This window comes from Amborella trichopoda, chromosome 4 (assembly GCF_054954075.1).
Source record: "Amborella trichopoda isolate Santa Cruz 75 chromosome 4, AtrichopodaSantaCruz75HAP2 v2.0, whole genome shotgun sequence".
Taxonomy (NCBI): Eukaryota; Viridiplantae; Streptophyta; class Magnoliopsida; order Amborellales; family Amborellaceae; genus Amborella; species Amborella trichopoda.
This window is the reverse complement of record NC_142339.1, coordinates 39,583,026-39,610,962: the sequence shown is the minus strand read 5'-3', so window position 1 is coordinate 39,610,962 and position 27,937 is coordinate 39,583,026. Positions and strand designations below refer to the sequence as shown.

Here is a 27,937-nt window from a genome sequence, read left to right as displayed (position 1 = left end):
CATATATAGTATAAAATAAACATAATTAACTTTATTAGATGGGAAAATGATCCATATGGTCTAGGAATTAAATCAATCAAACACTGGGGAACTCCACCTTCAACTGTGGACTACGGACCACACTTGCTTTATCAAACTGACCCAGTGCTTTCTATGACCCCACAGTCCATGCAGGGGCTCATTAGTGAGTCACCAAAGTTTGACCGATAGGCTAAAAGGTGGAATCTCAGTATGTGGATTTCTGGTTCTCCTCTAGAGACGGATCAAGGTCACTTAGACCTGAGGCAACCACAACTCCTATGGCGTGTGAGGGTATCTCTCGCACATGCATACGCTTCACCCTGAAAGGTGGCTTGCGTTCCCGAAACGGTCCATCAATATGCATGCCGTGTGATGGTGCATGAATAAGGCTTTAGCCCCCGTCTCTAAAGGCCACCATACAGACAAGGATCACACAATCCCTTGGCTCACTCATTCGGGCATACTCCGACCTCATCTAGGGATCACCTATTAGAACCTTTATCGGTTTATACTCTATGCCTAGGTAATATAGGTTTTTCCCAACCGACTAGCTTAAACCGTCAAACACAATCCGGTATCAGCAAACAAAGTTTGTTTAAAATTGTCCACGAGTGACTACACTCCCACTGAAATCATGTTCTACTATATCATTTCATTTTACAAGCACTCATAATGTCTTTAATGGCCACACTCACCCAACACGCTAGACCCTAAAAGCCCTCACTCCTATGGCCCTTACAAGTCATAAGCGGATGGTGAGGAGGACGCACCAGGGGCGACCATAGCACCGTAAACTTCTCATGAATAATACTATCTTAATTAATCAACAAAAGAGACTTGCCTTTATTATCTTCTATAGAGACTGATCGGCTACTATCATAACTACTCTCAATTGAATCTCTGCAAATGACATCTATATCAAACCCCTATAGTTTCTACTTCATCAACATTCATGAAACACAAAATCCTCTCTCAATACCATTGCCAAAGCCATCTTTAAACATTACAATATAGAATTATAACAATAAGTATATTTTGTAATTGCTTTCTATTATTAATAAATTTTGAACTTTGTCAAAAAAAAAAAAAAAAGAATCTTCCTCCTTCAGTAGGCCTCAGACTCAATAGTCACAAAAGACCAATTTTACTGACTTCCCATTATCTCTAAGAAAGTGGCCCTCAAAATCTAGGAGTGCTAGAGTTATCCACTACATTTTGGAAAGAGATATTTTGTCTCTAAAAAAAACCTTTTCCAAAGGTAAATAATAAAATATATTATTTTTCGTGAAAGCACTAATCAAGATAAATGAAAAAAGTTGTGGCACGACCCCATACCAACACACATACCAATAGTGGGCGTCTCTCTCTCGTACAGTTTGTGCATTGGTATATTATCAATGACTTCCTCGGAAAAAACACATGCCAGAGATACTTTTTAAATCTCGAATTTTGAAGATGTAATCTCTACAACTCATAGACTAATCTCAATAAAAAAAAAAATATGAAATAAACTTTCTATGTGCTAAAAAAAGCTAATGCCTCAAGATTGAATGTATACCTTCTAATTTTTAAAGATAGATGTTACGAACTTCAAACGTTAATTTTTTTTCTTTTGAACATCTGATAATTCTTATCTAGTTCCCAAAATTATAGGGAACAGCTCCAACATGAGCACAATATACGCGCTAGAGAAGAATATGAATGCTTTTTTTTTTTTTTTTTGGGTAATAAAGAATATGAATGCTCCGGTTTAACCCGTTCTTCAAAATAGTAATACTTAAAATTTTCATCGTGGACCCAAGATAGGCTGACTAAATCACTAACTAGACTTTTACAGTCGCCCCTTAATCCTTGATAAAAAAAAAATTGTTTTCTTTTTTTTTCTTTAATGAGAGAAGATTATTTGTCATGGTAAAAAGAAAATTGTTTCTTCAATCTACCATGTATCCCAGTCAAACACCAAAGTAAGTTTTGAACATGTGGTGGCTATTTTATCTTTTAGCTGATTTTGACCCATTCCTTTGAATGTATTTCAACTTGCCAAATGGGTTTCCAACAAACTATTAACTAGTGAATTGTGCATGACCGCATCTATCACCTCTCTATTCGATGTAGGTAACGGATAAGTATGTCGTTTTTCAGTTCAAAAGCCATTGGAAGTGAGCGAGTTAACAACGTTTATCTATTAGGTCCGAAGTTCGAAATTATTGTCGAGTCATTCATTATCATTATCACAACAACTTTTTTTTAATTATTTAGAGTTGGTTATACGAATCATGATTTGTCATTTTGTTTTATCAAAAGTCATACTCTCAATGAGACAAAAATGTTGGATTTATGTGGTTTTTAAAGGGCCTTATGAGTGTGTAATGAAAATCATTTATTATAGTGAAACATAAACTCAATGGTAATGTGGTCCCTCGAGGACCATACTAAGTAAATGATGTTTGCTGATACCGGACTGTGCTTGACGATCTAGGCAAGTCGGTTGGAAAACCCAAGGTACTTGAGCATAAAAAATAAACCGAGAAGAGTTTTTGGGTTAGCCCTAGATGAGGTCGGAGCTTATGCCTAGATGAGTGAGCCGAGGGACTATGTGACTCTTGTGTGTGATGGTAGGCCTACGGAGACGGGGCCAAAACCTCATCCATGATCCATCACACGGCATGCATATAGATAGATTGTTCGGGAAAGCCAGATATCCACCTTTGGGTGAAGCGTATGCATGTGCGAGAGATATCCCTATGTGCCCTAGAGCTGTGGTCGCATCAGGTCGTGGTAACCTTGACTGGTCTCTAAGGGAGGACCTATAACTCACATACTGGGATTATAACTCCTTGGCTCATAGACCAGACTTTGGTGACCCACTAATAAGCCCCTTCTTGGACTGTGGGTCATGGGAAACACTGGGTCAGTTCGATAAAGCAAATGTGGTTTGTAGTCCACAGTTGAAGGTGGAGCATCCCGTGATCGTTGATAGAATTCTTGAACCATATGGATCCACTTCCCATCATATTAATTTAATTGTGTTCATTTTATTATAGAAATTATTTTAGATTTATTATTTGAATTTTTATGAATCTTTCAATATTTTATTTATGATTTTTGGAATTATAAAAATGAAGTTATTGATTTTACAAATTATATAAAATTCAAATAATATTAAAATAAAATTTAAAATATTTATAAAATTTTCATGGGGTTTCATAGTGCACATGGGCCCACCACGTGGCAAATGGGTGGGGGCCTACATATGCCACATATGGGTGGCACGCCCCACCCATTGCTCCCTTTGTTATTACTTAGATAGCAAGTTTTGTAATTTTTGGAAAGTTCATCTCATAAGCATATGGTCAAATATTGTTTGAGAAATATTGACCATATCTTATCTTGATTATTGAATGAATATCTTGACTTGATATTATTGAAATATTCTTATGGAAAATATGAGATGGATTATGCAATTTTATGGAATGCATGATATTTTAATATATTTAAATTATTTAAATATATTGATGGAAAAAATGGTTTAAGGAAAAGGGGATAATGGTTTATGCACTTTCCATAATGTTGATGGCCCATCTATGGAATGGATAGCTCAAATTTCTCACCTCACAAGTCATATTGATCAACAGTCCATATTCAATCTCAAGAAAGAGGCAAAACTATGGGAAACCCTAAAAAAACCCTAGACCTAAATTTCACTATAAATAAGGGTGCTCTCCCCCATCTCTACCCACCTCTCTCTCTCCCACCTCTCTCTCTCTCTCCATAACCGCTCTCTCTCCTCCCTAGGGACGACGCCCCTCTCTCTCCTCTCAGGTTTTCTCTCTCTAACCCTCTCTCTCGGCTTTCTCTCTCTGATGTGGTGACTCGGTGTGGGGTATAATAAGCCCGGTTGAGGTAATCTCCAGCATCTTCTTTTTTACTTACTTGCTTTTTTATTTTATATTCTCAAGCATAGTATTAGGTTGTATAAATGGCATCAAGTGGTTGAATTTTATTTTATTGTTGTGTTGTTTTATTTTTGAAATATTTATTAATTGTAATAAGACCATCTGTAAGTGATCTTTTTGCCAAAATAAAAAAAGGGTGATTATCATTAGAGATAAAAAAAAAAAAAGATTATATTCCCTGACAAAATATCACATAGGACTTTCTTTCAAAAAAGCCACAATATCATTTCTTACTACTTAGAACTATGTTCTTTTGTGCTTACCCTTTACTTATTTTTTATCTCTGAACCAACTTGTACCTCCTAACAGATACCTTATTAGGTTTGCATTGCACATCGCCAACCCACTTAAAACTACTTTAGCTCATTTTATCGAAGCCATACCTTTGGACTATTTTCTCTCATTTTATCGCCTGATGGAGCTACACCAAAATCTTTTTAATGTATTCATTTCAATTCTATCCCTTCTTATCTTGTTAGTCATCCATCTCAATATCTTCATCTTCATCTTATGCGTATATTTTTTATTGACCAGCCAACCTTCTGGTCTCACAGCCATCTTATAGAACTTCTCATTCAGTTTCATTGGTATGCAGTGTATAACTCCACTTGCACATCTCCACTTCATCCACCCAGCTATAATTCTATACATAACATCTTTCTCAATCTCTCTATTTTCCTAGAGAGATTAACCTATAAGAGACGCAGTACAAAAGCGCTCCTCTCTAAAAATAAAATGCAACTATGATTTTCCCAAACAAAAAAAATAAATATCAAGTTCCAATATCACGATACAATTAGACCTTAAGACTTAATCGAACATAATTTGATTATAAAGGAAAGTCTTGCAGAAAATGACACATGACTATTACATCTTATACTTTTTACTCCTTACTCCAATAGGTGGAATATGAAATATTACAATGCTTTTCGAGCTTAGACCTATTCCATACTTGTTTCACTACGATAATCTTTTAAAAAAGTAACAAATTTAGTGTGAACTAAAATCCCCGTCTTTGGACAAAGGATGAATGTCGGTAAATTTCGATGAGCGAGTCCTTTCCAGATAAGGGTGGCAATAGGCAGGGCTTGGGCCTGGGCCGGCATTGGCCAGGCCGGCATTGGCCCTAGCCCAACTCTCAAGCCACAATTCGTAGCCCGGATCCAACGTTTTTTGCTTGGACGACCAGTCCGGGCCTGGCTGCAAGGCCCATTAGTAGCCCTATTTCGAGGTTGCCCTAGCGTGGAAATCAAAGCGGCGGCCCCAACGAATTCATGGGAAAGAGCGAGACCAAGAGTCCGCGTTTTAGAGTCCACGTAACAAACGCTAGGTTTATTTGCACACGACCGTTTCCCACGTGGCGGCATGTCAAATTGATGGATTAGGTCGGTCAACTTTTGAAGTCTTCTCCTTCTGCCACGTGCCTCCAAATAGTAGCTTCTCAGCCGTCGGATCCAGTTCGGTGACCTACGGCTGCCGACCAACAGACTTAACTGTTTTCCACGCCCGGCTACGACGCTCCCACTTATCCATTCCTTTTGGATTTTGTCCTTACCTTTCCTCTTAATTACGTAATCCGTCCAATTCGGGAAAGCCAAATCTTGTGATGCAACAGTTTTTATGGATCGGCCGACTCATATGTAGATATACGCCCCTCTCTTCATAATTCATTTTTTAGATGGATTTTGAATTAATTTTTTAGAAATATATATAATATTTAAGATGGGGAACGTTTCATGTATGTTCTTTAGATGGATGCATGATGCGTCAGTGGATGCAAAAGGTAAAGGACACGGTTAACATGCAGCCGACAGGCGTATTGTAGAAATACGGCATTGGCAAAAATATACTTTTTAAAAATAATTTTATTTTAATTTTTAGAGTATATATAATTTTTAACATGAAGATCATAAACATGAAAAAAATAAATAAAAATTAAAAATAATAATATATTAAAAAAATATTTGGATAGATAGTTACAATTATTTTTACATGGACACTTATTTGCATCCAACTTTAAAATAGATGCTTTATATTTGAACTGTAGAAATGCGGGCGAGCCCGCATGAAACAATTGTTCAAACGTAAAAATGTAAAAACAATTTTCCAAGTAAAATATGTAGCTTGATAGGATAGAACAGCTTTGATTGGTATGAGAACATGGCCGCTCTATTTTGTCAGGGAATCTCAATAGTTTAGGGGAAGAAGTCAAATAAAAGTTGCAAGTTGCTCTAGAATTTATTTCTAGAGGATGTTTCTGGAATACATGGATCACCATTGAAATTTATCATGGAGAAAAGAAGGTGCACAACCATTGGACCGCTATCCAACTCCATATGTGGATAGCATCTTATTGCTTATTACCAAATTACCCCCATATGGGTGTAGGTTATTTTGTTTTGGTTAAATAAGTTGGGTAGATTCATTTTACTAACACCGTCATTCCCTATTTTCATGTTTTGATATTTTCAGAGAAGTTCCCCTTGTTCCGTAATTCCAAAGAAACGTACTTCTATATCAAAAGAGCATATTTGTCGAAATTAAAAAAAAAAGGGATATAAAGCCGTGGTAACAGTTTTTTTTTTTTAGAAAGATTTGTTACTACTGGAATTCAAAAAAAAAAATTTATGCAACAAACAACAACAAAAACAAACAGGTAATAAACCCTTGGAATCATCTGAATCAACATGACTCGATGAATGAATTTCATGATTTATTGGATATATATGAGTAAATGGACCTATATGCTTTAATATCTAGAATTTTTTTTAAAGAAGTTGGTCTTGTTACTCAAGAGAGGAGAGGAAGGCATTTTAGTCATAACATGCACATAGGGACTATTTGATAAGTGAAGGGCAATATAGTCTTTTGTCCAACAAAGCGAGCGACGGGGGTACAACAAACATGGGAGGTGAGGCAGTTGGATAAATATATTTTTATTTTACTTATTTCTGAGCACCTTCTTTTTTGTGCGCGCCAACGACTAACCCAATACAAAGTCACGCCTTATTTGTGTTTTGGCCATTCCAATATAAATACCCCTCTCTCTCGCCCCCCTTTATTTCCCATCTCTGATATTGCAGGCACTGTGTAGAGAGAGAAAGCGTTTAGTTTTTAGAGAGAAAGAGAGAGGTTAGTTTTTAGGAAGAGAGAGAGAGAGCTATGGAAAAGATGCTGATGAATGGGAGCATGGAGGAAGAAGAATCGAAGAGAAGATTTGTTCATAGTCAGGTGAGAAGGATACAAGAGGAAGATGGGAAGATAAGGGACCCTTCTCTCCCTCCTCCCCCTGAAATATTCCGATATGGCCGCCCCGCTTTCAGAGAGTCCTCCCGCCAGCTCTCTCTCTCTCCTCTTGGACGAGCTGCCCGCCCCATCTCAGTTGGGGAATCCTGATTTATGCAGGCCCTTCCTTTTTTCCTGAGGCTTGTATAATTTCATCTCCCCCGTCTCTCTCTCTCTCTCTCTCTCTCTCTCTCAAATCACTGATATAGCCATGTAACTTGCTAATTATTCTGTACATATTTGTAGATTAAGGGAAGTTTTGTCACTGATAGGATGATTCAAACCCCATACATATATGCATGTTTTTCTCTTAAGGCAAATAACCTCTTCTTGTTATTGTTTCTCTCCTTGCTACCCAAATTCTTTCCTAATTAAAAACCATGAGACTTTCCTCTCTCTCTCTCTAATCACTGGCAGCAGGATACAGCCATGAAACTCGCCATTTGTTCTGCCAATATTTGTATATGAAGCGTACTTTTGTAACTGATAACAATGATTTAAGCCCCCAGCATACATGCCTGTGTTTCTCCTTCTGGAACCCATGGCCTTTTTTTGTTATTGTTTTTTCGATCTCTGCTATCCAAATTCTTTTCAAACTAAAACCATGAATAAGATAAAACGTTCTATTAAGGAAGCAATGCAATGTTTGAATCATTTTTCAGATGGAATCCTTGTCCTCAGGCCATCACAAATCCAATTACATCAAGGTGAAGCCAAAACAGGATTATGCAAAGGGTGCCGTTTGTATAAGCTTGAATCCTTAAATGATCAAAGTGCACACCTACAAATGTTGGCGAAAATGATGTCATTTCACTGTAAAAAATTCAAGACCGGAAAAAATATTACCATCATAAGGTAAAATAATTAACAAGAAACAGCATTAAATGAATAATAGATCCAAATGAGAGAAAATTGAGTTTACTAGATGGCCAGATTTCTAGATCGTAACTTTCTGTTCTGAGAGTGAATTGAGCCTCCGAGTGATGTCTCTCATGGTATCGATTATCAACGTTTTCTTTCTCATTCGAAAGCGCAAAGCTGATTCCATGGCAGGGAATATCTTCTCTCCATTTTTCAATGCCTTCTCATCCTCAGCAATCATGGTCGGGAAGTGCTGGAGAGAGATGGCACACAATCCGAGCACAGTACGAAGAGCACTGATCTCAATGGACACACCAAGAGGAGGGTCAGATGAGAAAGATTGGAGGGCAGTTTGGTTGATTTGTTTGACATCCTCTGCATTATCCGCAAGCAGGACCCGTAGTGCCGCTAGCAGCCGGCCATCCACAACTTCTGGGCCTCCCAAGCGTACCTGAAACCAAAACTAAATGGTGTTTGTAATCCAATGTTCATTAAATGGTGTTTATAATCCAATGTTCATTGGGATATATAATCATTAAATGGTGTTTACAATCCAATGTTCATTGGGATATATATATATATATATATATATATATATATATATATATATATATATATATATATATATATTGAAGCATCTACGCAGCGCCTATGTATATATATATATATATATTGAAGCATCTACACAGCGCTTATGAGCGAAAATGAATAGTATTTTCGCCCGTAGACGCATCACCATTAGAAAAAATCGGGCGGCATGCTAGGTCCATGACAGCCAAAAAATCATGCGTAACTGTAACAGGCGGCAAGTCTGTTCAATAAACCGCCACGGCCATAGCAAGTCCGTGGCAGTGGCGAAACACTATAGCATTTCACTTATAGGCATTTTTTAGGTTTCTCCTATTTATATATATATATATATATAAATGTTCCTTCGAGGCAATGAGCTCACAAGAAAAAATGAGCCCAACAGCTTAAATTGAATCTGGGCCGATCTGAGGATCACGGATATCCGGTAGTGTTTGAATTTTAATTTTTTTCTACAAATCCAAATCACTTGAAATTTTAGGCATGTGTTCTTCTCATCAAGTCGCACCTTATAAAAATATAAAAAAATAAGCCGCAAAAAATAAATTGATCAAAATATCCCCGATACTTTACGGGAGTATTTTGGTCAATGTTTTTCATATAAATTATTTTTTTGATATTTTTCGCATATATATATATATATATATATATATATATATATATATATATATATATATATATATATATATATATATATATATATATATATATATAGGTGCAATTAGCATACGGATGCATATATAGCTGTATAGGTAAGGTGCACCTTCAATTTTATCATGGTATATAATTTCGATGTAAAATGTTTTTAGGATTATCTCAAAATCTATTTTTCTATCTAATTATATTTTAAATTTAAAAAATAGTTAAAATCAAATAGATCTATAAACATATGAATATCTTGAAAATGGACATTGTAGATAATATGTTGTAAACTGCACTATTTATGAGACTTAAAATCTTTTTATTTTTCATGATCATACATATCGACGTCGAGATGACCAATAAAAGGGCTTTTCAACATTAAAACTACCTTTTCCAATGGATTTTTGAAGTGCCTCCGTAGTTCTACATATAAGGTTGCAACCTTATATAAACTTTTTCCTATATATATATATATATATATATATATATATATATATATATATATCCTGTGATTTCTATAAGGTTGCAACCTTAAACAATCCAATTAAGGCGCACCTCCAAATTTTATCAGAACAGGCAATTTTGGAGTAAAATGTTTTTAGGATTATCTGAAAATCTATTTTGATATCTAATTTTAAAATTTTAAACTCCAAAAATGGTTAAAATCAAGTAGATCCATAAACATATGAAAAACTTGAAAATAGACGGTCTAAGATAATATGTTGCAAGATGCACTATTTCTGAGACTCAAAAATCTTTTTTTCTTTTTCTTTTTTTCATATTCATATATCTTGATGTCAAGATGATCTAAATTAAGAGGGTTTTTTTAACATTAAAACAAATTTTTCCGATAGATTTTTGAGGTGTATCTATACCTTATATAAAGTTTTTTCATATATATATATATTCTAAGAGCCATACAAAACAGTTGCGAGCCTGACAGCCCAAATTGAACCATCAGATTGTCCATTAATGACAAGTCTTGTTTTTTGTTGTGGTCATAGCTTTTAAATATTTTTCTTTTATGCCCCTACATACTGCACACCTTTACCCAAATTTCATCTCAAAAAGATTTATAAAAAAAAACCAAAAATAAAATAAGTGTGCATAAATTAGACGTTGAATGGGCTTAGATCGATTATGAGAAACTCATAAACAAATTTCAATATGTGTGTGTAAACAAGACTCCAACATTTCTCATGGAAAAATTTACCATAAACCAATGGGATGCAGATCCGTTATCCATTCACAATGACGGATAAAGCGATTAAATGATCTGGGGATATATGAAACTGGAAAGAGAAAGACACATGAATGCAAGAAACCATTCACTCGAGAAAAAAATAGGGTACAAGAGAATCTGATCTATATGGAGAGATTTCACTTTGGAGGATGGAGAGAGTTGTAGCTTTCACCATGCTCAGCAGAGAGGAAAAGAGAAAACGACTCTAGGGGCAAATGCCTAAGAGCAAAAGAAAGGGCGCCAAGAGAAGGTGACAGTATGCAAACCTCTCCAACTTGAGGGGGAGAGAGAGAGTAATGGGCATGCAAGCCAAGGTAGTCTGAGATGAACTTTCAAAATGAAAGTGAAATACCTTATGATCAGCCCCTGTTCCTTCTAGTTTGAGCTCAGTCAGAATCTGCTGTTGCCAGGGAGATGGAGAAGAAATATTGGCAGAGAATATTCCGGCAGCCAAACTTGCAGCATCCAAAAGACCACCATCATATTTGAGCTCCACAAAATCATATGGGTTCTTGGGTAACACAAATCCATAATCGAGCAGAAAAAGATCATTACTCAAACAACCATAGTTCAGTAACACTGGGGCATCTTGCTCCATTTGTGTCTCTGCCACAACCTGAACTCCAATTATCAGGTCATTATTAAATGAAACCTAGAGTAAAAAATAAAGAAAAGAAAAACGACATGTGAAAAACATTTTTTGATGAACCGAGGCATAAAAGAAAGAAATAAGAAAGAACATCAAACATAGTAAAAGAATAACTATTCAGATTATTTTGTATTTCAGTTAATTGTATTGATTCATTTAAGACCCCCAATTTCAACCTCCTTCCATTCAGAAACCCAATCTTGTTCTGATCCTACAAAACACCTGAAGGGGAATGGAAGAACAAATAATTCCCCATAACCTATCCCTAACCAACTCGCTACACATATAATATTCCTGAAAGTGTACTTCTCCTTCATACACCGCAAAATAACATAGCTTGTAAACACACCTTGGAAAGGAAATGATTTTCCCTAAGAGGAAAGAAGTGACGACCAAATGCCCATTAGACTAACCCCGTCACCCCGTCACTACCAATCATACTGAACATTTTGAGAAAGAAACTCCTGGAGATAAAGCAGTTCAACTTAAATGGCTCCCATGCCCTCTGACACATGAGATATATTTAAGCGAGGACAAACCGCAATGCTACAGGTAATTTTCCAAGAGAACTGTGTTGATAGATGCTTTCAACCTAGAAGTTAGGATTTGACGAAGCACTGAAACATCCTCAAACAAGGACCTTACATCACTCACACACTGTAGAGGACTTAAAACCAAATGGACTAGACATATTTTTCTAAAACTAACCCACATTATCCACATAAACAATATAAACAGAGCTTTATGGCAATCATGTACATTATCGAGATAATCAAGATGCCTAAACACTTGACCATATCCATATACTGAAGGTTCCTCAAAGGCAAGGGCAGGACAAACCTGGGCTCCATTGATATTTTATTGTATGGTGTTTGAACACGAGACTAACCGCTAGGTTGAAGAAAACCAAGGGGGGTGAAGGATAAGGCTTGTTATGATGGAAATCCAAAGGAAACTGTCAAAACAAGATATTTTGCTCCTACAAGAAAACTGAGCATCTCAATAGAGACACCAACTAAATCAAGGGTAAAATTTTACATCCACCACATCAAAGAATCTTATACATAGCTTTATTTAAAAAAAAAGAGACTTCAAGCATCACAACTTATAAAACATCACAGCCAAAAATTATTGTCCCATAATCATTTAATACCAAAACATTAATGGTTAGATAGCAATAATATCGCAGTAAAGAGAAAACGGAGCTTGCCTTAATTAAGAAATCATGTTCATTAGAGCCCTTTTCCTGAATGATTCTCGCATTTGGATGAAAGCTGTGGTTACACATATCTATAAGAGGCAGAAGCATAGGCATGTCTTCATGCACTCCATCTGTGAGCTCTTCTCCATGCAACCGGAATGCTCTAGAAGAAACTGCAGACATTGCCCAACCCAAGGAAGAGGCATTCACCTCTTGGCCTCCAAAAGGATGCTCTTCTGGTCCCACATCCTTCAAAATACTTTTCACTTGTTTCTCAAAGTCCAGAAGAAACCTACATCGCTTGTTCACCTGGAAAATTAAATTATTTAAAAATATGTAACAAAAATACCTGTGTGGAAAGTAGAAACTAAATGAAAAAAGAGAATAACCATATGCCGCATTAATACTTAACTTTGTGGTTAGGGAAGAAATTGAAATACCATGATTTACCCAAACAATACAAATAATAGTAGTAACACAAGCTAATCAATACAAATCCTTTTTCAGCTTAAGGCTAAAAATGGATATTTACCTGGTGAATGAGAGGAGCATATTGCAGATCTTTTATTCCCTCTCCAGAAAAGAAGATGGGAATGTTGAATGTTTCAGGCAAGTTGCTAATATACGGCCACCAAAATGAACCAACTTTTGCTCTTTCATGAAGAAGCTTCAACCCCAATCTCATCGCCCAAAGTTCCTCTGCCATATTCTCCCCACAAGGCAGCCAAATTCACTCCTCATTCAAAAATTCAGACTATGCCTAGGTCAAAAAATAGAAGCCATGACCCAAACATACCCAAGCAAGCTCAAGTCAAAGGGTCAATTCATTATCCTTCCAAATTAACAAAAGAAAAAGACATTAATGGTTTAAAGTGAAAGAAAACAAAGAACTAGGATTTGTTTGTGCAGTACTCTTGTTCCGAACTCTCTAAGTTTAAATGGCTAAGTAGGGATTACTTCTAACTATGGACTCACGGGTCCAAAATGCATAGAGTAAGTTTTCATGGTATCATCCTTCATGAATGCAAAAAAACAAGGAGTAATGAAAAAGAAAAGATTAAGTAAACATTTTGCATAACACTTGGTAAAGGTTCAATCCGTAGAATACCTTCATCCATGCACTTTCTTTCTTGATTTGCCAGCCGTTACAATTGATTTGTTTTGAAACACATGGGGATTGTTAGTGGTTTCTTTCCAAAAGAACTGTTGTCGTTACCTAGTTTGTTGCAATATTACATTTAAACAAAAAAAACTGAGATCATTTTCAAGTTTGTTTGCGATAATTTTATATCCAGCCCACCTCCTTATGGGCCAATACAAGCCTACCACCTTATTGACCACTTTAGACCAATACTAACCCATATGTTTGATGGCCTTTAGCTGCCATCCAACACTTCAATGTATTTTGGTACATCAATATAAATCCGACACTTCTGGAGAGAGAAGGTTCCTTCATCTTCTTCAATTTCTTCTTTGATAAATTTTCTTCTTCCTTCAATATTTTCATTATCTTCTTCTTTTCTTTGCTGAACCTTTGAAATAAGAGCTTCTGTGGGCCAAACCTTTTTTTATCTTCATCATCAAAGTTCGAGTCAGGTCTTATGTTAGAAGGAAAATCAGCATGGTGTCTGTCTCTAGCTCTCTTTAGGCGTGCAAAGGAAAGAGAGGTACAGTGTTTCACTGAGATTAGGTTGTATGCTGGAGGTATCCTCGTCGAAGCCCGATTTTACCTCGAGGAATCATGTACGGGGCATTGAATTCCTAAAGGATAGTAAGAGCATCTCGTGCCTCCAAGCCCAAGTCAGCTAAAGTTCTGTTAGTTTATATTGGGTTAGTTTAGAAGGTTGTTTTTTTTTGAAAGATGGAGCCTTTATCTTGTTGGATTTTTCCTTGCCGCTATCCTATTTTCTATTGCAGTTAAACTCTCCACCTTTGAGCTCAATGCTCTTTCATTTTGTTTTACGCAATTTCCTGATTTTTGTTTGTGCATGTTTGAGCTTATGATTTTTCTTCGAGCTTAATGCTTATTTCGTGTTGCCATTAACAGGTGGTAAACAGTTTTCGTTGACCTTAACAGTCTTATTTTGCTTTATGCAAATTCCCAACGGTTGATAATTTCCATTAATGTTAAGAACACTCGATTTTCTTTATGCAATCACAATAGTTTTCATTCAAAGGTGTAGCTAACCATTTTTGTTATCGTTCACAATTTGGGTTAACGACTTTTGATGCGATGAAACTCTTATATATTTGGGGCTTACTGCATTAGTTTTAAAGATAAAAGACCCAATTTTTGGTTTTCTAGGATCCAAAAAGTAAAATGTGCATGCCCACAATATGCATGCATGTGTTGGCTCCTAATGCTTCTTCTTACTTACAGGTAAAAATAATGTATTTCTGGCATTTCACTTGTGCACCTCAAATAAAATTAGCATATGAACCCTTTAAGAGTGTCATTTTGTTTGATTTTTGCCTCTTTCTCCATTCTGCTCTAATTTTATCGCGAAGACCCAAAGCTTCTACTATTCATTTATCAAAAGGATCTAAGTCGTAGATGGTATTTTCCTCAGCATTGCCTTCTAAAATCTAGTACTTGAAAATGGTGGTTAGGCCTTTAGTTATAGTTGTTGGAAACCCCTGCGATTCCGAATCACTTTAGGAAGTGAAATCATAGAATCACAAGTGGCCAGATGATTCCTACAATCGGAATCGTTGTTAGTACAATGCATATCACATGAAGCGGGACTCCCACCATTTGGGAATCACGCTCCAATCCAAAAAAAAGGAGATTCCTAACTTGTTGGAATCACGGTCGCATCAACTCGAAGTCGAGATTCCGAACTTACGGGAATCACACACCAAACCCTTTGGTACCAAGCCAAAAATTATCAAAAAACGAATTCCCCAAGGAAAAAGATTTAAGGTTTTAAATTAACTATTAAGCAAGAATTCCTTAGTATGGGCCCCCATATATTGAGTACGCTTACCCAAGTCTCCCTTATTGGAATCGATGTCTTTGACAACCCTCCCCTAACATTGGAGTAGATATATTGAGTGCCCTTTATCACAGTTCTCCCCGAGTATTGGAAACAAGGTCGAGTACCCTTAACTAATATTTCTCATGTTGTGGATATAGATTCCAAGTATCTCTGATCGATATTCCTAAAACTCGAAAGTGAGGTCTCGCAATGGTTGAATCAGTCTTGTGTTCCTATAAATCACAAAATTTGGGTGAGATGGAATCTACAATCCAAAGACATTGGATCGAGATTCGGAAAATAGGGAATCATGATTCCTAACTTCCAGGAATTCTGATATGTGGTGATGAATCGTGATCCTGAACAGGAATCACTACCTAGGGTGAAAGATTCTGGTAATTATACCTTCAATATTGGAGTCTTGAGTGGATGAACCATGAACTTGATCATATATTTGTAAGCCTCCCTCTTACCACACACAATCTCTAAAGAATTATGTCTCAATATCCCTGTTTCAAGCACTCTAGAGAATGCTGAATTTTTATTATCAAACACATGGAGAAGCTCCCACATGCATCCTTCTAAGCATATAGTAAGGTGATAATTTTATCCCATGCATTTCATCAAATACATGGTAAGCGAAAAACATGTCTAATCATCCTTAACCTTAAATTAAGGGAACGATGTTACCCGATTTTCACATTGTTATCCCTCTCTCAATGTGATTCTCCAAAGCACAATAAGCTTACAATTGCAGTTATTTTGGTGGGTTAAATGGCGAACTGGTCGATCCATATCACGTTATCATCTCATGATGTGTCAAGAAATGTTAATGACAAGCTTGCTATTGTTTCAGTAATCCTCATTCATCCTTCCAGATTCTTCTTGAAACTTCATATGGACATTCCGCTCCATTGGGCTTTAGTTTCTAAAGTTACAAGAAGAAATCTTATTTGAACACCATGAAACCAAAATTTAGCTCTTATATCTTCAAAACCACTAGAAATGATCAAAACTTAGAAGACAAGAAAATGCTTAGAAGAAAACACTAAGCAAAAAGAAAAGCTAAATTCAAGGTATATGATAATTTATATAGTACATTGGGAACAAGAAAAAATGAAAAAGATGTCTTCAAATAAGCAAAAATGAGAGAGAAAAAGTATAGGAACCTAGACCATATTAAATGCATTAAGAGTGAGGATCAAAGGGTCTTGGTGAAGGATGAAGAGGGCAATGAGAGGTGGAGAGTTCATTTTCAAAAACTATTAAATGACGAACACAATGGGAACACAACGGTAGAAGGAACCATCGACATAAATGTGGGCGAAGGTCATAGATAAATTCGTAGGATTAGGCTATCGAAAGTGAAATAAGCTCTAAAGATGATGAAGATAAAAAAAGCTTTAGAACCCGATGGTATCCAGATAGAGGTTTGGGAGTGCATGGGAGAGATCGGCATTGCCTGGCTGACCAAGTTGTTCAATAAGGTGCTAAGAACAAAGAACATGTCAAACAAATGGAAGAAAAGTATTGTGGTACCTATTTACAAGAACAAATGAGACATACAGAATTGTACGAAATATCCTGGGATTAAATTTATTAGCCACACTATGAAGTTGTGGTAGAGAGTTTTGAGCAATGATTAAGGCATGAAATGCGTGTATCAGAAAACCTATTCAGTTTTGTGTCAAGAAGGTCAATAATTGAGGCTATTTCCTACTTAAGCAATTGATTGAGAAGTTCAGGGCGAAGGGAAAAGGCGTCCACATGGTCTTTATTGATCTCAATGTTTCAAAAAACGGTCCGCCCCGCACTTAGGCACCCTGAACCAAAACCATGCATGCTCAGACCCAGGCAGGCCCAACACGGGTGGATGTAACTGGGCGGGCGGGGTGCCTAGGTGGGCGCCCACGGACGTGGGCTTGTTTTTTTTTTTTTTTAAAGATACCCTAAAGGGAAAAGGAGGTAATTTTGACCCCAAAAATAGTTTAAATAGGTTATGGAGATTATTTTCAACCCTTAAAGTTAAAAGAACAATTTCATAAACCCTTAATGTCTTAGCTATACCTATTTCTGAGAATCAAAAGTATATTTTGTGGCTGGAAGAAGCTTTCTAAACTTTTTCACTGATTATGTAATATGGAGGGTTGGAGACTATTATTAATACATATCTTATTAAACTTTTAAATTTTGTATGGTTTGAATTTTGAAATTTTGAACAAGTTTATACTCAACATGCGATATGTCATATGTTTGTATATAAAAAATATGTTACAATACTACAACATTTTCAAATGCAATAAATTACAAAATTGACACAAATATATGTATATTATATATATATATTGAACTTGTACTACATGGCGCCCAAGGTTCTGAGTAGCCACCTGGGCGATGAGCGCCAGGCCGACCGCCTAGCATTTTTTGAAAACTTGATTGATTTAGAGAAATCTTATGATAGAGTACCTCGAGCTTTAATTTTATGGGTGCTAGAAAAAAAAGGAATCTCCAAATATTATATCGACTTGGTGAGAGATATGTATGAGGAAGCGTTAACTAGTGTGCGAACAACTAGAAGAGAGACAAGTGAGTTTTCAGTGACAGTAGGTCTAACTAGGCAACTAGATAAAAGACAATTATTTGTCTTAGTTATGCGCGACTTAACTAGGCACCTACAAGATGAGCTACCATGGTGTATGTGGTTTGCGGATGACATAGTTTTGATCGACGAGACCCAAAACGGCGTAACACAAAGTTAGAACTTTTGAGGGGTGCTCTATAATCTAAAGTTTTTAAAATTAGGTAGATTAAGACAGTGTATATGGAATGCAAGTTTAATAATAATAGGAGTAGAGATGAGGAAGTAGTTAAGATTGACGGCCAAGAAATATAAAAAACAACACACTTTCTATATCTTAGATCAATAAGTCAGGCAAATAGATGGATTGAGGAAGATGTTGCACATATAATTAAGCTAGGTGGGCAAAGTGGAGATATGCAACCAACGTTTTATGTGATCACCGAACACCAATGAAGCTGAAGGGGATGTTTTATAGGACAGCTGTGAGACCAACTTTGCTTTATGCGGTGGAATGATGGGTGGTCAAGAAACAACATACACATAGGATGAGTATAGTTGAGATAAAGATGTTGAGATGGATGAGTGGCAAGACAAGAAAGGATAGAATTAGAAATGAATGCATTCGAGAGAACTTAGTGTAGCTCCAATAAGCGATAAGATAAGATAAAGTAAACTTAGGTGGGATGGCCATGTGCAGCGCAAATCTAGTACAATGCCTATTAGGAGATGCGAGTTGGTTCAAGTGAAAGGCTCAAAAAGGGCAAGGGATAAGCTGTAGGCCCGAAAGGACATGGTTGTAAGGTAATAAAAGATATAGGCATATATGGCCTCCCTGAGGGTATGACCCTTGATAAAGCAAAATGGTGGACTAGGACGTGTAGCAGACCCCAAATAGTTGCCAAAAGGCTCTGATGATGATGATGATGATCTTTAAAACTAATGCCGTAAGCATCCAATATTAAAAGGTTCAGTTACAACAAGAACTGTTAATCAAACTATTAACCGCAACAAAAACTATTACTAAAATGTTAACGGCGACTACAGGATTGCAAGAGGCAATATAGAGTTGTTTATAGCAACAGAAGTTGTAACACACAGAAAAATTAAGCTCAACGAAATAGCATCAAACTTGGACATGCACAGACACAAACCAAGGAATTCCATAAAGCAATAAGACATACATAAACCTTAAAGGAGGAAAGTTCCCTACTGATTCCTCAAGACAACATTGAGGTTTGGCAATATACAACCGAGCCTAGAAAAACATTGTAAAACTCCTTGGTATGAACCCCCAAAGAGAGGGCTAGAGACACAATCACCATGTTGATCTACCTTCAAAATGAGTCCATTTCAAAACTGATGAGCACAGCAAATGTTCAGCAAAGCGAGACCAAATAGCGGCAGAGATGTTCTTTCTTCAAAATCCAACAAAGTAAAAGAAGTAGAGATATTTATTACATTAGCAATCTCAGTCGCCTGATAAGGAGTAACAAAGTTCGTTGTCTTTATTATCTAATTGTACAATACAATTAACATGTAAACTAAAGTAATCATCTTTCACTAAGTTAAATAAGTAGAACCCAAAATGCCAAATAGTCATCACAAAACATCCAAAGATCAGAAGTAATTCAAAATCACATGTATTATTATATAATATCTGAAGTTCCAAACTCAAAAGACCAAACATTCATGAAATTTAAAATAAAAAAGATAATCATTACACTAAATGTCTCAACTCTCAACTCTCAATCAGATAAGTCATACGATGACCCATCATGTGCATCTCCCAGTCGAATATCTAATGTCGAGGCTATAGAGCCATCACCATCAGTGTCATATCACCCTTCCACTTATACTTTTCCTCCTTAGCCTCCTCTAAGTCAAAAAAAAAAAAAACCCAAATTACCACGAATATTAGTACCCCTCTCCCTTACAAACCTACGCCTACTTACAACTTCAGATACATCTTCCTCATCATCATATATTTGAATTTCATCCAACAATTTCATTGTTTTCTTTTCTTTGTTTTGGTTTTCTGGATATGTAGATATGTCCTAATCTCTCTTCTAATCTCATCGATTCTTGAGGGTGTGGTCTAACATTTCTAATATTACCGACAAGATGTTCCTTTCACCAATAAACACACCCATATAAGTTTTCTGAAATAGAGTTCTAAAAACACTATTTGAATTTTTAGCGTAGCTAAGTTCCAAATATTTCAATGTTAAATCTTTGTTACTGGAAAAAGACAGACATTGTCCCAGAAAAAAGTATTAGCAAATGAATTTTACCGAAAAAGTCGATCCTACATTCTGAAATTCTGATACCAAACCCAGAACAATTCCCAAAATCCTTGTTTTCATCTCCTTAGCTCTTGAAATACTCGACCACTTGGTAAATCCTTGCCCAAAACCTTCAAAACAATGTGCAAAACAAACTCAACTGATCGCCCAAAGAATCCTTTTTTGTCTTTTCTTGAAAACTTCAAATTCACAAAAAATTTCTTGATTTCAATCTCTTGGTTTAATTCCCTTAGAACCATGTAAAAATGGCTCCAAGGACTTTTTGAGGGGTACATACTCCCCATACCCCTTTCCCCCCTTCTTGGGAGGTAAAATTACAAGACATGCCCCTATTCTTGGGTGTTTTCCACCCAAGAACAGTGGAGCACATATGCAGGCACCCTATGTGATTCACTAGTCTATGTGGGTTATGTGCTGCATATGCCATCACATCACCAAATCCTACACTAGTGTTCCGAACTACCTCAGGGCACATAATGCAATGATGCTAAAGTATATTGCGCTATGCACCTGCTTTTGATAACAACAACGTCCTGCAAAAAATTTATCTGGAGGTGGGTAAGTATTGGCAAACAGGTGGTTGGCTTGTTGGGGTGAGAATTGACCCAATCCGGATCCGAAACCTGGATTTTGAACCCTCTTCGGATCTGGGCATGGATCTGAAATCCGGATCTGGACCCAAAAGTCATGTCCAAATTGAAATCCGGATCGGATCAAGGTGCAGGTGGATCCGACCCTGAATCCAAATCCGGATCTAACCCAATTTTCGTTCAAATAGTACTTTTGTATTATATATATATATATAAATTTTTTTTAATAGTATATATATAATCTAGATCTGGATCCGGATCCGGATCCGGATCTGATGTATACTATTCAAATCCAAATATGGATCCAGATCCAAATATCTAGGATCCGGTTTGGACCAGGATCCAATGTATACTATTCGGATTTGGATCTGGATCTGGTCGGATCCAGCCCCGATCCGACCCATTCTCAACCCTATTGCCTTGTATTGCCAACAAGGATCTGAGCTTGTTTGGGCCAACAAGGAGGTGGGCCGATATAAAATTACTCCAAACAAAGCTGGAAATCAATCAGTTTTAAAAATGAAGTAATCCTGAGAGACTGGTGAAGACATCCGTTGCTTTGAACATAAAACACTAACAATATGCGCATGAGCGCACACACAGAGTGAATGTTATTATGGAAAAATTTAAGCAAAGAATTTCGAATTCAGTAATAGAGAGCAGTTGGATAGGTTTTCTTTGTATGCACATGATAATCAGATAGTTAAGCACACATTTTAATGCACTTTCTTTTTTTAATTTGATGGATAACACTTTAATAGTTTTTCTGAGTATAATAATCACTTTCAGATAGTGAGCGAAAGTGTAAGAAAGCAAGGTTTCCAACTCAAGCAGTCAGAAGCATGAAGAGCAAAACAAACAGACTTTTACAAATGCCATCAATGGAATGCACCAGCCATTACCAGTTGAAATGAAGGAAGAAAAGACATAACAATCACATTCATATTCAGATAGTTATTCCATTTATGGCTGAGTTTGAACCCCCTTCTGTGTGTATGTGTGCGTACGAGAGAGAGAGTTCCTAGTTCTCTTCCCGTTAATGATAATTCGTTATCACAGATTCAGCATAACTTAAAATATACATCTAAATCTCCCAACCCAGGTCCCAATTTCACAATTGATTTGAGTGTCTCTAACACCAAAAACCCAAATTTCACACTTGAATAGTTCTCATAGATAATTCATTCAAATTATAGCTAAGGAAAATGCCACAAAAAGTATGGAGAGAGAGAGAGAGAGAGAAAGAATTACCAGGTACTTTCTGAGCTATCCTGAAGAGAGAAGCATCCCATTTCTGGCCAGAACCAGAAGAAGGAAAAGAGAGAGGAATGTGTTTAGGAAGAGAGATAAGGTCTGAACCAGCTTCTATATCTGAAGAGGCCATTAAGCAAAGACCTGAAGCTTCTCCATCAGCGATCCTCAAACCCTTGTGGACAAAACCCCCTTCCCTTACGACCCATGAAACGAGGTCGGGTGGGTTGGGAACCAGGCGTTTGGACATGGAAGCAGAGACAGCTGCGAACCCACGGAGCCAAAAGGGTTTCACTGGGCTCGAGCCCAGTAGGTCTCTTGCTGCCATCGCCACCATATGCGGGACTGAGGGCGTTGGCGACTCGGAGAGCACAGTGGTGATAACGAGAGATAGGCGTGTCACCTCGGGCGAAAGTATATGGGATTTTTGTTACGAAAGGGATCGTATATAATCCATTTATCAATGGGACAATGACGTCACAATTATTTCTAACCATCCGATGTTAAATCTAATATCTAAAAAACCTTATTTGAATTTTGAGCTTAACCACCTTGCGTAATAGTTTTATTACGATATTAGACCTTTTTAGTTATTTTTTGGGTACGGTTTGTATAGAGCCGAGGCTCTAAACAATCAAAATAGAGCACACCTTCAAATAGTATCAAGAAATGCGGTTTCAAAACTAAAAAACTTTGTGATAGATTTAAAGTATATTTCTATTTCTAATTATAAATTTTAAAGCTTTAAAAATAGTATTGATCGAGCAAATCTATGAAAACTTGAAAATTGACAGTCCAAAAATGCATTACAAAATGCGCTAACTTGAAATCCATTTTTTTTTCATGTCCATGCATTTTGATGTCGAGATGATCAATATGAGGATATTTGGCATCAAAACAACCTCTTCTGATAAAACTTTGAGGTGTGTTCTAATTTGATTGTTTAGGTCCTCGGCTTTATATAAAGTTTTGGAAAAATTGTTCATACCCAAGTTTGAACTTTCTAGGCAACCTCCTTCCAACAAAACTTTTCTTTGTAATTTTTACTCCAAATCATACTTTTCTAGCTAATACACCCCCAAGTCAAAAAAAAAAGAGGTAAAAAAAGATCAAAATGCCCTCCTTTTAGTTAAAATGCCTCTCTCTTTTCCAATCGTGGTCCTAGTCCGGCAACAGGATAGGCGGTCCAGTACTAGCTACACACGGTCTGGCACATCCAACATTCGGTCTGGCAATTTTTTCTCTATCTAGGTTGTCAGTCCGACAAAAGGAAATGCGGTCCGGCACTGGGTGCCCTTAGTCTGGCAAATTTTTTATGGGGCCCAACAGTTGTTCTACATGGTCCGACACGTGTTCGATCTGACGTGTCTTTACCTCAGTCCCGCACATCTTTACATCGGTCCGACAATTGTTTACTACATTCTGGCAGTCAACATTCGTTGCGTATTTTATGAGGATGTGACACGAGCTTGTACGGACAAGGACATTTTGGTCTAACTAAATATAATTTTTTGATTTGAGAGGTAATTTGTTAGAAATATATTTTTTAAGGTAAAAGTTGCAAAAATAAAGTTGTTGGAAGGAGGTTGTGTAGATATTTCAAGGTTGGGGTATATGCGATTTTCCCTAAATTTCTTCTTCGTTTTAATTTTGACTCTGACCTTCCCAAATGTAGCTTCTTTTTAGTGTAAATTATTAATTTGCCTTTCTCCTTGTTAAAAATTCTATATATGTTCCAAACCTCTTCCTTTATTGATTTCTCTCTTGACTTTTTTGCTTGTGTTTTGTTCTTTTAAATGTTTTATTTGTTTTTGCCATGTAATTGAAGAAAGGTGAGGTTTTAATGATGCATAGGTGATATTTTTTGGAAAAATTTCGTATAAAACCCTAATTTATCATATTATTTCATGGTAGACTTTTTCTCCGTTTTTTTTTCAAGCGGCAAAAAGAAACTACTAAAAATTTTACCGTATCCATTCGTCTCTTATCTCCCTCTTTTATCGACTTTTGATCATAAAAATTAGTCCCAATAAATCTTTTTATACCATTTCAACTTAAATTTTTTTTAATGGGTGGAAAAGAGAAAATAGGGTTAAAAAATATTTTGGGTTGAAATGATATAAAAAGATTTGTTGGGGCTAATTTTTATGATCAAAAGTCAATAAAAGACGAAAATAAGAGATGACAGGTATCGTGAAATCCTTGGGACTTTCTTTATGTAAATAAAAATTAGCCTCAATAAATCTTTTTATACCATTTCAACTTAAAAAAAATTTTAATGGGTGGAAAGGAGAAAAGAGGGTTAAAAAAAAAATTGAATTGAAATGTTATAAACAGATTTGTTTGGGCTAATTTTTATGGTCAAAAGTTAATAAAAGACGAAAATAAGAGATGACAGGTACTGTGAACTCCTTGGAGCTTTCTTTATGCAAATAAAAATGGAAAAGGGTCTACCATGAAATAATATGAGAAATTAAGGTTTTATACGAAATTTTCCCATATTTTTTGGCTGAAGAATGAAATCTTTGATTAAGCTTCTAAAAGTAAATGTCTTGTCCCTCTTGGAAGTGTTCATCACAAAATTTGGAGTTGTAGATGGATTCACCTGTACTCATTGCCTCAACCAAATGACAACCATGATACATGAAACCAGGAATCACATGATGAAATGTTAATCCCTTGTAATGCAAGAGCTTGCCAAAACAATGCACTTTCCACCATTGCATAAAACTCTGAATCTCTCAGCAATGCGAAGAACAGCATTCACATATGGTGCAACTAACAAGTGCACCACTGATTATCACGTCAAAGAAGGCCTCTCCTCTCTCTCTCTAACTGGTTCTCTCTCACTGCAAATTTCTTTCTTCTTCTTTTTTTTTGTTAATTGTGGCTGATGGCTCTTGATTAACGCCAAAACTATGTAACTGAAAAGCAGTATATTTGGGCATATTGGGGTCTAGATTGGTATTGCAGGAGCCCGAGCAAATTTCATAAGCCTACAAACAAAAAGAACCCAATGATCCCCAATCCAGGGGTCGGGTAATTGTTTCAAAAATCGGATAGTACCAAACTACTTCGAGTCAAACTGGCTGAGACAGTAGGGGTGTCAATGGGTTGGGTTCTAGGTCGGCTCAAACGCGGGTCTAGAAATTAAATGAATAAAAGGATAATTTTTATATTGTATAATATATTTTTTATATATTTTATACAATGTTGGTCAACCCCAACTCGGACGCAAACCCAACTTGGGTCCAATCCAAGTCATTTAGACCCAAATCCTACCCGACTTGGACCGGATTCAGGTCGACCCATCAGGTCTTGCGGGTCAACCCGACCCAATTGCCACCCTGATGAAACATCGACTTAGCTCCACCTTGGCCGTGTTAATACAAAATAATAAAAAAAAATCATCATTATGATCCAAAAATTGTACTTATTTTATGACAAGCCCTACCATTTACCGGGCATTAAGAAGCTTGTAAGTATTTCATTCCCCCCTCGAAATGTCTCTAATCGTCTTTTTTTTCCTTTTAATCTCATTAATACCCCAAATTAGGTCTCAAATATCACTCTTATCATTTCTCCCTCTTCCTCAATTTCATTATATCCCAAAATCTAGAAGCCCAACTCTATGCGCCCCTCTTCTCTCTTCGAACTAGGCTGTGATGGTAGCACGAAGTACATGGGCGTTCATTCGTGTACTTTTGTGATTCACCAAAATACAAAGTTAAGTTTACGGGTTTTGAAAAATAAGAAATAAAAGAGGAGACAAAAATGACACATCATTTGATAATTATTTAGAGGCACATAATAAGGACATTTGGAGGGTTTGGATGAAGGATTCATTGGTATGGATTCATTCCGTTGGTAGAACATTTTCAATCAAAGAAGTATGAAACTTTATTCGTTATAAAAACTCATTTCAACCTGTATTTTGTACTCTTTGATCAGCCAAATGTCATCCACGGGCCAAGTGGTTCTCCTAGCTAGCTATGCACAATCAACTACCGACTACATCCATATTTCAGCAACAGGGTATTCATATGGCTACTATTTGTTCTTTTTGTAGGAACAATGAGGAAAACTTATGTCCTCTCCTATTTCATTGCACTTTCTCGCAAGACATTTGGCGGTCTTTAGCTTGGTAGTATGGCAAGAGGTTTGTGCTAGGAACTTCATATTCAAATCAGAGGGGTTTCTTAACATCTGGACGACTATCTTCTTCATGACAATCTGGTTTCTGTGCGAGGAGCGAAACAGAAGAATCTTTCGAACTAACGCATCAAGAAGAGAGCAGGTTGTCATTCAGATTGCTTCACATGTAAAGGTCATTACATAAGTTAAAAAATGGGCCTTTCATCTATTAGAAAAGGTGATTATTGGCAAGCTACAGATTAAGTTGCGCCAGTTGAAGCCAAAATGCATGATCCCAGTCGCATGGTCGCTTCCAGAAGCTCGTTGTTATAAGCTGAACATTGATGGTGCGGCCTTGCACAACCTTGGTTTGGCATGTGGTGGTGGGGTCATAAGAAACTGTAATGGTGGATTTGTGGCGGTGTTTGCTAAACACTTTAGTTTTGCATCCAATAATTTTGCAAAATTTCATGCTCTCGGAGAAGGCATTATTTTAGCTATTCAAAAGTGATGCTTCTCGATACAGACAGTGAGTAACTTATCTCTACTAGTGGATGCCATTAAAAATCAATGTCGTGCCCCTTGGAGATTACAAACGAATTTGACAATTGTCGTGCATGGTTATCGCCTCACGGGCGGTCTATTGCTCATATTTTTTGTGAGGCGAATATGGTAGCTGATGTCATCGCTAAGAGACGATCGGTTTATACAGGAGCCACTATTTGGTGTAGTTGTCCACCTAACTTTCTCTCTCTTTTTTTACTACATGATTTGGCTCAACTGCCCTATTATAGGGCTGTATAATAACATGTTATCCATTTTCTATTAATGAAAAATCGGGTAGGTGGCCTTCTCCCCCATTGACTTACCCCAAAAAAAAATAACTTCTCAAAGCCACTTGAATGGGGATAAAAAGATGAGGGTTATTATGATTATAAGTAAGATTGTTACGAGTTATAATAATAATTTCTCAAAAATAAAAATAAAATAGCTTATACAAAACGTAAAAGTGTGCAATGTTGTATGTGTGCTAAAACCAAATCACATATGTGCCATTTATATGTGATATTTGTTGACTTTTCCTTCTCTTATTTTGAGCATTCGGATTGAAACTAATTTAAGGGTGATGTTGTACAGACTTTACTCATAGAAGGGATTGAAACCTTTTTGTTTAGAGAGAGTGAGTGAACTGGGGCTTTCTCTTGTTGGGTGTTGTGTGCATTTCTAGAAAGAGAAAGTAAGAGTAAAAAGTGAGTTCTCTTGGGAGTTTGTTATGTGCCTTATTCTAGAAAAAGAAAGCGTAAAGAGCAACACATTGCATTGGGTTTTGTAGGTTGTAATATAAAAGGGCTTTGTACATAGGGAAAGACCTTTGTTTGGAGGTAAAGAGCAACCCATTGCATAAGTAAAGCCTCTCACCATTCTCACGTAGATATATGTCACTATTTGTGGCAGAACCACTTTAAATATTTGATGATTGATTACTTTCTCATACTTTCTTATATTGTTATTTTGATTTATATGAGATTTCATATTGTTTCCATGGCATGTTTGTGTGGATTGGATACACAATAACTATTTATACTTTACACCCCCTGCTGATTTTTTCATCGTCAACATGAAATGCTTAGACAAGGCTTAAGAACTTCAAAAC

The 27,937-nt window shown here is 36.6% G+C and overlaps 1 protein-coding gene across 11 annotated transcripts; it reads right to left on the bottom strand.

Annotated features, from left to right (window-relative positions):
• Nucleotides 1–7,871: 7,871 nt before the first annotated feature.
• LOC18423772 (Rubisco methyltransferase family protein) lies at nt 7,872–22,550 on the bottom strand. 11 transcript variants are annotated; one of them, XM_088865206.1, is made up of 7 exons: nt 22,150–22,550; nt 20,297–20,418; nt 12,979–13,206; nt 12,456–12,755; nt 10,949–11,212; nt 8,212–8,586; nt 7,872–8,043 (listed from the first exon to the last, which is right to left on the bottom strand). In XM_088865206.1, the coding sequence occupies exons 3-7, from the start codon at nt 13,150–13,152 to the stop codon at nt 8,023–8,025; spliced, it is 1,134 nt and encodes a 377-aa protein (XP_088721332.1). In that variant the 5' UTR covers nt 13,153–13,206; nt 20,297–20,418; nt 22,150–22,550; the 3' UTR covers nt 7,872–8,022. The 11 variants fall into 11 exon arrangements, with proteins under 11 accessions (XP_088721332.1, XP_088721331.1, XP_088721334.1 ...); XM_088865205.1 differs by lacking the exon at nt 20,297–20,418; XM_088865208.1 differs by lacking the exon at nt 20,297–20,418 and having other exon boundaries at nt 8,185–8,574.
• Between the last annotated feature and the right edge of the window lie 5,387 nt (nt 22,551–27,937).

Bases quoted from the DNA above. Each gene is read 5' to 3' on its own strand.
- LOC18423772 (XM_006828369.4), bottom strand. From the start codon at position 22,486: ATGGTGGCGATGGCAGCAAGAGACCTACTGGGCTCGAGCCCAGTGAAA. The intron at 12,756-12,978 runs GTAAATATCCAT...TTAATTTTCCAG, and splicing joins ATGCTCCTCTCATTCACCAG to GTGAACAAGCGATGTAGGTT. The intron at 8,575-10,948 runs GTATTTCACTTT...TTTTGGTTTCAG, and splicing joins GAACAGGGGCTGATCATAAG to GTACGCTTGGGAGGCCCAGA.